Consider the following 12,578-nt stretch of genomic DNA (forward strand, 5'->3'; position numbering starts at 1 on the left):
ATCTCATTAGGAGTTCAAGAGTTCATCGGAAGTTCTGTCGTAACCAACCGAGAAGTCTAGGAGTTTGCTAAAGAAGCTCGTTAGAACTCACCAAGAAGATCATCGTAAAATCCAGGAGCTTGCCGGGAGTCCGCCGGAACATTGCCGGGAGTTCGTCGAAAATTTATCGGAAGATCGCCGGAAGCTCGTCGGTAGAGCAATTGACGTACCGGGATAAGAGTGTTTTAATTATGTCTTAGTTATTGTAGTTAGACCAAAAATTGAGTTAGGATTGGGAGGTAATCCCACTAACTTAATTAGGGGCCAACTGGGCCCTTAATAGGGCTGAATTAGGTCGGATTGAATAGCCCATTCAGCCCTTAAAATCATGGCTGGCGGTGGCACCGCCTGGGAGACCCACTCTCCCAGGTGGTCTGGGCGGTGGTACCACCCAGACTAGGTGGTGGTACCACTAGCAGTTAATGTTGCTAGCGGTGGTATCGCCCTTGTCAAGCGGTGGTACCGCCCCTGTTAAGCGGTGGTACCGCCAAAGTTCGGTCTCTAAGCTTTGTCAGGTGGTCGTACCGTCCAGTGTCAGGCTACAAGCTGTAGTACTGCCCAGTAATGATGGTGGTATCGCCAATACCTTGAAATCTGGGGATGTGACACTTTTTTGCTCTAATTTTGAAGTTATTGGGGCCTATAAAATCTTACCCTTTTCTGTATGAAAGGACACGAAAGTGTTTAACATATTCTTGAATTTTTGGGGTGTTAAGTGTTGTAAAAGTGAGAAAGAGTCCTCCCCTCCCTCTCTTAGCTTTGTAAACATCCAAGAAAGAGGAGTGAGGCTTGTAAGGGTTATCTCCTAAACCCATCAAAAGGAGAAAGAGCTGTAAAAGGTGGTTGGTCATCGCTTATTGAAGGAATGCCTTTAGTGAACATCGGTAACCTTGACGGAGAAGGAATCTGAAGTGGATGTAGGTCACATCGATCGAACTACTCTAAATTCTTGTTTTCTTATCTTTTTGTGCTATTTACATTACTGCAAATCTCTTTAAGCTTCTCTTTACATTTTTACGAAAGCTCTCAAATTCAACATCCTTTCGAAATGGTATGAATAGAAATAAATATTTTATGAAATTGGTGATTTTTTGTTGTACTAATTCACACACCCCCCCCCGTCCCCCCTCATAGTATCGCTCTTGATCCTAACATGTTATAGTTAATCCTGCACAATTAAAACCAACTTTAATCTAAACAATTATTACAAAGCTTGAATCATGTTATTGGGCATATTATTAGTTCATCAATGCTTCGTTTGATTCTTCGGTATATCGTCCTCTCTTGTAGCCTATCGCCCAATCAGCCAGTTGACCTCCGTAACTCTGATATCCTTAGCGTAATTTTCACTCTTCTTGGTCCGATGCCTGAACCCATGGTCCGAAGCCTTTTGTCGATACATCGATCGATTCTCTATTTCGACATCTAATTTTGTAACATGTTTCTCTCCGGCCCAACATGATTCTTCCTGCTTTAATTATCTCTCCCTAACTGAAGCTTCCGACGTCACTCAAAACGCAGATCAAATCATAAATAGTATCAATTGGTTTTATCATCAAAATATGAGATTCAATAGTTTTTGGGTACTAGCGGTACCACTGCCTGCAGTACTAACACTAGGCAGTACCACCGCTCAATCTAGCGATACTACTGCCTGAACAGTCTTCGAGACTGTACCTCGGAATTGAGTCACTAGCGGTGCCACCGCCTAGACCGATAGTGCCATCACCTGACCCAAGTTTTGGATTACTGAATGGGCCTTTATCTTGGCCCAAAATAGCCTTACTTGGGCTCAATTCGCCCCTAATTGAGTTGGCTTAATTACATTCTAAATTAACTAAATTATAACTAAAACTACTTCGATCTAGATAATTATTACAAAACATTAATCACATGTTGTTCGGCATGTCATTGGTTCATTGGCGCTTCATTCAATCATTCAGCGCATCATCCTCTTTTGCGACCTTTGGCTCAATAACATGTTGACCTCCGCAACTCTGATCTCCTTGGCGTAATGTCAGCTCTTCTAGGCCCAATGCCCAAACTCATAGTACGAAGCCTTCTACTGACACGTCAACCGATCCTTCGGCTTGAAATCCAATATTCTAACATGCTGTACTCTGGCCCAACATTGATTCTTCCTACTTTAATTATTTTTCCTGATCAAAGCTAGCCTGCATCACTCAAAATGTAGATTAGATCATAACATTGGTTTAATCATCAAAATCCGAAAAAAAACTTTTACAATATGGATTATACAGTAAGAATTAAGCATCAATAATAAATGATTCATACCACACTAAATATATATCAACACTGTTTTCAAAACAACTTTTGTATTTTAATAATCCTTTATGTATCTCTTCTCCTTGCAAAAGAAGTACAGAACTTTGTTACCATGATGTTGTGTTGATTTTTTTTTTTTTTTTTTTCTTATAGACACAACTTAGCCTCTCTTGTGAATCGCTAGATGAGCAGTATTTTTTGTTTCATTAAGCTTTTTATATCTCAACTTTCTTTCTCTTGTGCAGAAATAGTCGGAAGGTTATCATTATTTTCTTATGTGTTATAGAAACGTTAAATGAACCCAATTTCATAAGAAGAAATTTTAATATGAAATGAACTAGAAAAGACATAAAACCTTTGAGTTAAGTTGGGTAGTAGCAATGTCCCTAATTTTCACTATATTCTCATATACACCTTGGGAATTATCAAATTTCATTCTTAAGAGTTTTACCTAGTGTCTTATCAGAAATTATAAATTATTTTTTGATAACTTTCATAAAAATATTCACCTTTTTGCATTTAAGAATAGATACTCTTGTACTGATATGAGATTTAATAAAAATCATACTAAAGTGATTGAACTATTTATATTATTTATATATTATTTTTTTAAGTGACATACTTGATTCGATGAGAATAAGATGGTTATCCATAAGAAGCACCAAGTCAAGATTCATGCACCCAAGAAAAATAAAACTTTTTCTTTCTAATCATAAAAGTTATCATCACTGAATATCATTAATAAAAATGAAAAAATTATAAAATTAAGAAAAATAATCAACTTTATGCTATGAAGCAAATGGTCCATATTAAAATTGTTACATCTCAAAAAAAAAATTCACAATACAAAAGTACTACATCTTTCCACACTCTATATCTAAAGCAATAGTTAGCATCACCTTATTGAAAATAAAAATTCTAAAAGTTTATTACAACTTAAACATGGTTCAAAACTAAAGCTGGCAGGTAGACAACAAGCTTTGCTATCATGCGTAAGTGATATTGTAGCCAAGTTGTGCTACCTAACAATAGAGAAATGTGTGCTATCTATAGAAATCTGATATACTACTAAAGGGGGTTATTATGAAAAATAAAAGAAATAAGACAAAACAATTCAATAAACATTGAACCCTTATCAAGCAACTCTGAAACATATGAGAAAATATGCATCCATAACTAAACTATCACACCAATATTTCAATCTCGAGATGAAATAAATTCATTAAGCATCTCAAAGTCATTAATAACCATTCAAACATCATATTGTAAATGATCATACACTAATAGCCCCCCTAAACACTAGCTAAATTGATCTAATTGATTTAAACAAGGCTTAATTTAGCTAGGATCAAACTCCCTTAATTTCATCTAATTTAAACTTGATTGAGTTCTGGGCCACTTGGTCGAGGTCAGGTCGGATCAAGCTACAGGGTTGAGCCAACTTACATCAAACCGCATCGTTTGTAGTTATAAAGTATCGGATCAACGTGCATACTAGGAGGTTGATCAAGTTGAGTCAATTGCCTAACTCGAGTCAAACCCAATCCTCTATTTCAAATCAATTTTAATTTTTTTTAATTATTTTTACAACATCAATAATTAACTAAATTAATATAGAAAGTAAGGATTATTAATAATAATGACTGTAATTTCACTAAATAGTCAAACTAACATGAAAAAATTGCAATCGATCATGATAAATTCATTAAATACTTAAGTATTCCAAGTAATTAAATTTCATCGTGCAAACATAAAGATCAAATAATTAAATCCATATATTATAACTACAAATGATCATGATGAAATAATTAAGCATTACAAATAAATTTCACCAAAGATAATTCAATATAGCATCAAATAGCATGAATATCATTATTTTATTTATTTATTATTATTATTTTATATATGATTCAAAACTTTTAAATCAGTAAAGATAAGAATCATGAATCATGACATTAAAATTCGAAAATAATTAAAAAAATTAAATTAAATACAACATGAATATATCTGGACTTAATCTAAACACTTAAAAAATTTTAAAAATTAAAATATAAAATTTTAATTTTTAGTAAAGGAGGTCCCTATCTCCTCGGTGGTTTTCACTCAAGGCTCGGTGATAAATAAGAGAAAGAAAAAGAACTCCTTTTAAATACGAGGAGATGAGCCCTTCATAAACAAAAAAGAAAATATTTAAATTTTATTTTAAACTTATTTTTTATTTATTTTAATATCTTTAATTAATTGTCTCACTCACAAAAGAAAGCTAGAATATTAATATAATTACTTTACAATATATGTGACTACCAATCAATTAATATCATAAATATTGATTTTTATAAGACATCTTATAGTAAGATCATCAACTAATTCCTTGTGATGCTGCATAGGACAAGAAATAACTAAAATCACATAAAGCACCTGCACAATAAACTATATAATCTTCTGAAAATTGCAAAGCATAACTTTAATTAATCCATAAAACTTGTTAATTACAAATCATATAATAAAAACAACCACAATGTGCCTGACATGATTATTTGTTTGATCAAAACATCAACTATTGTCTCTATTAAAACCCAGGGCATAAAAAACTTTTATATATGACAAAAATTCACTTTATAATTTCAAGAATAATCAACTTAATTATAGACATACCTTAGAAATCATTTTCTCTTACTAAGTAGTAGTGAATTATCAAAACTGATAAACTTATTATTAACATTTTTAATGGTTGAATAGAGAAAAACATGAACATGACAAAGTGATTGTGAAACAAATATAAGAGAATACAAGATGGAATAAAATTCATTATTGAATCAAATAAATTGATTCCATCAAAGAGATATCTCAAAAATTATACTTTATGCTTTAAACAACATGGGAGAAGCATGAATCAAACTAACTGTAAGTAACTTATATTTTAAACATGAATTAAACTTACCTCCAGTCATGATTGTCTAAGAATAAGCATTGGTGACTGCATACATTAAAATCCTTGGACTGATGTTCTCACAAACAATTGGTATTTTTTGATATGTGCCTTATGAAGCTTAAAAAATGTCTATATTTGATAGATAGCCATAAATCTATATATAAGCTAGTCAAGGGATCCAATCCTCTTTTTTTTCATAAAATAATTATGTTTCATGCTTATTTTTTTTCTATCACGAATGTAATTTAAAGGAATTCTGATAAAGCCTCATAAATGTGTTCGACATTAATTCATAGTAATGTTTTCAAAATTATCATTGCACATATTGATGCCATCAAGTATCTTATGAGATTCTAATAACTCATAAGATTCCGAATACTACTTATACTTGCATGCATGAGAAAGCATAGTAACAATATTGTGTTCCTTCAAGGAATTCTCTTTGCTTGATAAACTTGATTTTAGTAAATGGAAAGCTTGCATAGTATTCAAATGCATGGAACAACAATGATATAATTTTCTGTTATAATTTTAATACAACAGCATGCCATAATGTATCAACAATTGATGGTTACTATGATTTGGATTAGTGAAATAGTGAATAAGTAAGTTATAGTTAAAAACAGTATAATTCACAGCATCCAAAAATGCCTAAAAATAAAATTTATCTATTAAATATAATATAAAAAGATATTAAGTATGAACAAGTATGTTTTAGTGACTCAGTGTGTAAAAAATTAAAATTAAAATATTAGAACAAATCAGAAAAAATGAGAAAATTGCATCACTTAAACATGATTGAGAACATTATATCTAATTTGGTTTTTCTTCCTTGTTTGTTAGGATTTCAAGTATCATATCTTACATCTAGTTTTGTAATATCAAATTGCACTTGGATATTTCATTTCAAAACCTTGATACCTACCAAATATCAAAATTTTGACAACGTGAATAAGAGTAAGTGACGAAGAGGCCATCTAAGACGGCGAACACATTATATTTTATTTCGAATGATTTAAAATAAAAATAAAATATCAATAATAAAAATTTCTTTTTGGTACATACATCTTAATTTTTCACATAATTTTGAAAGAGAGAAAAAAAAAAAAAGAATAAGAGCTTTGTGACGGTCTCTTCTACAAATATGGGCCTAGAAGGCCCCACCATCCGTTAGTTTTCGGCCCACGCTTATATCCGCAAGCCGAAGACCCTAACCTCGAAAGCATATCATTTGCCACAAACGGCACACAAGCAAATATCTCTCTGGAAGCATCACGGCCCTTGGAAGTCTCGGGAAACCCCTCGCCCCCTATAAAAACCCTTCTTTCACTTCCCCAAATCTCATTCCTGCCGCTCGCTCGCTTGCTCTCGTTGAATCCATCCCGCGTCTCCGATCTGCCACGGTCATGGACGAGGAGTTCGACATGCCGACCGAGGACATGATGGGCGATCCCAACGGCATGATGGATCTCCCCGACGATGACGCCCCCGTCCTCAAGGTCGGCGAAGAGAAGGAGATCGGGAAGCAGGGGCTTAAGAAGAAGCTCGTCAAGGAGGGTGACGGGTGGGACACCCCCGAGGTCGGCGACGAGGTCGAAGGTATGCGGATTAGATGGATCTGATCATAGAATCTGATTTGTGTATTTTATCCTCCGATTATTGCCCCTTTTTTTTTGGATCAGTTGGGATGTGATTTTGGTTCATCTGGTGGATTTTGGTGTCAGTGCATTACACCGGGACGCTGCTTGACGGGACTAAGTTCGATTCCAGCCGTGATCGAGGCACCCCATTCAAGTTCAAGCTCGGGCAAGGTGAGGACTCTTTGATTCGGAAAATTTTTCTGTCTTATTCCACGACCTCTTTCTTTTTTTTTTTTTTACAAGTAGTATTCTGTGGATTTCGCCCTTTTACATTAGTCTTGTTTGTATAATAATACTTTCGGATGCGGATTTATGTTTACGAAAAAAAAAAAAAGAGTCTTATTCATAGATCTATGACTTCAGTGTGAAATTTATTCTTTTGGCTTGAACGTTAGGTACGTCGGTTTGTGGGAGATGACTACTTGTGATTGTGATGCCTAGTTAACAAATAGGGCTGATAGATTTGGTTTGTTGCTTTCCTGTTATTTCTTGACCATTTGGATTTCACAGTTTGTCTGATATTGAATTTAAACTTCTGTTGAATTTCCCGGTCCTAGGAAATGGAAGGGAAATATTAGTCCTTCAATGTTCTTAAAATTATTACCGATCAGATGCAACCATATGTTGCTTTTTAGCCGTCTGAGTTGTGAGGTGAAACGAGAATTTAAAGAAATTTTTCGATGGTTAGATAGTATACGTCACTTTAAATCACTGGATTGGTTGGCAAGGTATAATGACCAAGCAGGTTTGAGAAATTAGCATAAGAAGTGATGCTTTGATATTTGGATAAGCATTCCTGTGATTAAAAGAACTACAGGAATGCCAGCCATGATATGTGGTACCATTATTTTGCATTATAGTGATTGAAGAATTTGCTGAATTTGTCTTCTAACTATATGCCCATCATCGATTGATGTTCTTCCTGCACCTTTTAAAGGCAGTGGACTTTGGCTCTGAGGATTTGGTTATCCAACTTTGATATATTATTTCTCCTATCATTGGCTTGACTAGTAGTTTGTTTGTAGTCATTAGTTTGTTTCCTTTTCCATTGCGTACCATTTTGTTGAAGCAAGAATCCAATTTCTTATTTATATGCTAATTTGATTGGTCTACTGGGCATGCATCTGGCAATATTGCCTTTTTAAATTTCTTGATATGCATCTTTGTACATTTTCTTATATTTGTCCTCTTCTACAGAACATTCACCACATGATCCTTTCTGGTTTTTTCTATTTCTTTCAGGGCAAGTAATAAAGGGATGGGATCAAGGTATTAAGACTATGAAGAAGGGTGAAAATGCCATCTTCACTATACCTCCTGAGTTGGCTTATGGTGAGTCTGGTTCTCCCCCCACCATCCCACCCAATGCCATACTCCAGTTCGATGTTGAGCTGCTCTCGTGGTCTAGCATTAAGGACATATGCAAAGATGGAGGAATAATCAAGAAGATTCTGAAGGAAGGAGAGAAGTGGGAGAATCCAAAAGATCTGGATGAAGTACTTGGTATGTGCTGTTCGTTGATCACTTGTTTTCTTGCTGTGGTTTTAGTATGAACAGTAACAACTTTCTTCAATTTGCTCAGTGAAATATGAAGCACGGCTTGAGGATGGAACAGTAATATCAAAGTCTGATGGAGTTGAGTTCACAGTCAAAGATGGTAGGTGTCAGTTATGTGGCTGCAGGAACTATTAGAGCGGTGGTGGTAATGTTTGCTCACTGAATTACCTTTTTGTGGCAGGTTTCTTCTGTCCTGCACTAGCTAAAGCCGTGAAGACCATGAAGAAAGCTGAAAAAGTGCTCCTCACAGTGAGACCACAGTGTAAGCATGAGGCTTCTTTTGCTGATCTTTTACTAACACATGTTATCATTCTAATGAATTGTTTTTATATGCTTTGGAGGACAGATGCTTTTGGTGAGAAGGGTAGATCAGCCTCTGGCGATGAGTGTGCAGTGCCACCAAATGCATCTCTTCAGGTGGAGCTTGAATTATTTTCTTGGAAGACAGTTACAGAGATAGGAGATGATAAGAAGATTCTAAAGAAAATTCTCAAGGAAGGAGAAGGCTATGAACGACCAAATGATGGAGCTGTTGTCAGAGGTTTAGATTAACATCACAATTTTTGTGTTACTTCCTGTAGCTTAAACTCTAATAATTTATTATGATAATGCCAGTGAAACTGATCGGCAAGCTACAAGATGGGACAGTTTTTGTGAAGAAGGGACATGATGACCAGGAACCGTTTGAGTTCAAGACTGATGAAGGTATTAATTCTTTTGTTTGTGATTTTCTGTGCTGTGTTATAACAATGTGAGTTTAATATAATTGATTCATGATGTCATTGATAGAACAAGTTATCGATGGTCTTGATCGCACTGTGACAACCATGAAAAAGGGGGAGATTGCCTTAGTTACAATCCCACCTGAGTATGCATTCTCCTCCACTGGATCGAAGCAGGATCTGGCTGTAGTTCCTCCCAATGCCACTGTTGTTTATGAGATTGAACTTGTATCTTTTGTGAAGGTATAGAATCTTATTCCGTTGCTTAAATTTGGCAGATAACCTATCAAATCTGTGCATCAAAGTGCATCATATATTCTTCACAGGAAAAGGAATCGTGGGACATGAATGACAATGCAGAGAAAATTGAAGCTGCTGCTAAGAAGAAAGAAGAGGGAAATGCATTGTTCAAATTGGGGAAATATGCAAAAGCTTCAAAGAGATATGAAAAGGTATGCTCATTGATCCATCAGTTGTTTAGTTTGTGAGGCTATCGGATATACGATTGAACCTGCCATCGTTATTTGATTGTTCAATTCGTTTGTAGGGGGCAAAGTTCATAGATTATGATAACAACTTCAGTGAGGAGGAGAAGAAACAATCTAAAGCACTCAAGGCTGCTTGCAGCCTTAATAATGCTGCCTGCAAGTTGAAGCTCAAAGACTACAAAGAGGCAATAAAGCTTTGCACTAAGGTATGTATAATGTTCAGGTTGACCTACCTAGAAGTATCAAATATACTACATTTGACCATGACCGACAAATGAACTAGGTGCTTGAGATTGAGAGCAGCAATGTGAAGGCCCTGTACAGGAGGGCACAAGCTTATATGCAGCTAGCTGATCTGGATTTGGCAGAGGTGGACATCAAGAAAGCACTTGAAATTGATCCTAATAACAGGTAGCCTAATTTATTAGAAACCATTAGTGTTAAGCTAAATCAAGATGAGTAATACTAACAGTTGATGCTAACAAATCCAGAGATGTGAAGCTGGAATACAAGATTCTGAAGGAGAAAGTGAGGGAGTACAACAAGAAGGACGCCAAGTTTTACGGGAACATGTTTGCCAAGATGAGCAAGTTGGAGCCTGTGGAGCCCAATGTAAGGCTTCATTCCTTCTATTTCTTGGTTGCTAGTGGTTTTAGAAACAGAGGCATGCAAATGACTGTTGTTTTATTTTGTTGGCCGATTGCAGAAGGGTGGAAGCAGAACAGGATCCAAGCGAGAGACGGAGCCAATGAGTGTCGACGCTTCTGCCTGATGTCCAAAGTATGATCTATATTGTTATATGGCCGCTGTTCGACAGCCGTGGATTTCTGAGTAGGGTGCTGCTGCGAGTCTTTCTTTTTCTTTCAGACTTGGCTTCTAAGCTATCCGAAATTTCATGTTTGAGCATGTTTGGTGGTACTAATTAGCATTTAATAATATGTAAAACCAAAAAAAGTCAGAAAATGTTTTTAGTGTTTTATTCTTGTTTTTCCTCGCATCTAATTTCACTTGAGATAGATTTCTTTTAAAAAAAATATAATAAAAATAAGGTATTCATCGGATAAGAGCTCTAGATGGAAAGATTGAAAACTAGATGAGACGTGTCAGGCTAAAGCAAAATCTTTCGGCTCAAGCATGTTGCCATTAGTAGCAATGAAGACGTGAGGCTAAGCAATGCGTTAGACCTCGACAATGTGGGGACTATATAAAAGTTCTCTCTAAAAGCTTTGAGATGGAAAGGCACGAAGAAGAAAAAGGCTCCAATAAATATGTTTTGTGCGATGAATCGTATCAAATGATAAGTAGGCCGTCATTAAGTAGCGACGAAGGCTCAATGCCAAGATCTCACACTGGGCTATTCATTTTCTGAATGCATTATGAGGTGAAGCTAGAAGAAACTTTTGTGGCATTAAGAGGGGGGGTGAATTAGTGCAGCGAAAAAACTTTCGTCGATTTAAAAACTACGTTCGTACGATGAAATCGTTTTCGGAAACTTAACTTGAAAGCGAGTTCGTAAAAGAGTGCAGCAAAAGTAACGAGGAAGTAAAGCACATATGGAGGTTTGCAGTAAGGTAAACAGCAAGAATAAATGCAAAACAAAGAGCACCGCGATTTTAGAGTGGTTCAGTCAATCTTGACCTACATCCACTTTTGGCTTCCTCCTCCGACGAGGTCACCGACGTCTACTAGAGACCTTCCTTCAATAGGCGAAGGCCAACCACCCTTTTACAGTTTCACTCCTTTTGACGGGCTTAGGAGACAATCCTTACAGAATTTTCTCTCATCTCTTGAATGATCAAAACTTAGAAGAAAGAGGGAGGAGAACTTTTGACTTTTACAATACTTTTGAGCTCTAAAATCACATAGTAAGATCAAGCTTTCGGGTTACCCTTTCATGTAGAAAGGGTGGGGTTTATATAGGCCCCAATCAGTTTGAATTTAGACATGAAAAGTGTCATCTCCAGGTTTTTCGGGGTCCTGGCGGTACTATCGCCATAACTGGGCGGTACTACCGCCTATCATCTGTCACTGAGTGATACTACCGCTCAGTCTGGGCGGTACTACCGCCTGACATCGCTCGGAGACCGAACTCAGGCGGTACCACAGCTGGCAGTAATAACTACCGACGGTACCACCGCCTGACAAGGGTGGTACTACCGCCCAGAATTCCTGGGAGACCAAGTCTCCTAGGCAGTGCCACCACCGGCCAGGAATTCTGAGTCCGAATGGGCTGATCCATTCGGCCTAATTTGGGTTTGTCAAGGGCCCAATTGCCCCCAGATTAAGTTAATGGGATCACCTCCCATTCCTAACTTAATCTATATGCTAACTACGATATTTAAGACATTAATACTGCAACTTGCTCCGGTGCGTCAATCACTTCTTCCGGCGAGCTTCCGACGAACTTTCGACGAACATCCGACGAACCCTCGGCGATGCTCCGGCGGACTTCTAGCAATCTTGGACTTTTGACGATCCACTTGGCGAGTTCTGACAAGCTTCTTTGGCAAGCTCCTGGACTTCTCGGATTTGTTCCCGTAGAACTTCCGACGACCGTCCGGACTTCTGTCGAACTCTCGAACCCCCAACGTGATCATGGTCTTGACTCCGGCGCAACTCCTGCTGCATGCCTTACTTCCATCGTAGTTAATCCTACACACTTATCTCAACATATGAATTAGATAACAAATGACAATTGACTTCATCATCAAAATCCGAGATTCAACAATCTTCCCCTTTTTGATTATGACAATCAATTGATAACGGAGTTAACCTTTACTCCCCCTATCTATATGCCATACTTATAAGTCATTCTTGAATTCAAAGCCTTTGAATTCAAGAGACATATTAATAAGTTAAGATCATTTAACCTTATCAATACTCCCATCATGATTCCTATCATGATGTATTTCTC

At 36.6% G+C, this 12,578-nt stretch overlaps 1 protein-coding gene across 1 annotated transcript; it reads left to right on the forward strand.

Moving 5' to 3' along the window:
* The first annotated feature begins 6,506 nt into the window (after nt 1-6,506).
* LOC135599098 (70 kDa peptidyl-prolyl isomerase-like) lies at nt 6,507-10,643 on the forward strand. The gene is made up of 13 exons (XM_065093831.1): nt 6,507-6,856; nt 6,982-7,068; nt 8,140-8,400; nt 8,480-8,554; nt 8,636-8,716; nt 8,801-8,995; nt 9,070-9,159; nt 9,244-9,419; nt 9,503-9,628; nt 9,724-9,870; nt 9,948-10,075; nt 10,156-10,276; nt 10,371-10,643. Exons 1-13 carry the CDS (start codon nt 6,664-6,666, stop codon nt 10,434-10,436), a joined length of 1,746 nt encoding a protein of 581 aa, XP_064949903.1. The 5' UTR covers nt 6,507-6,663; the 3' UTR covers nt 10,437-10,643.
* The last annotated feature ends 1,935 nt before the right edge of the window (nt 10,644-12,578 follow it).

This window comes from Musa acuminata, chromosome BXJ2-1 (assembly GCF_036884655.1).
Source record: "Musa acuminata AAA Group cultivar baxijiao chromosome BXJ2-1, Cavendish_Baxijiao_AAA, whole genome shotgun sequence".
NCBI lineage: Eukaryota > Viridiplantae > Streptophyta > Magnoliopsida > Zingiberales > Musaceae > Musa > Musa acuminata.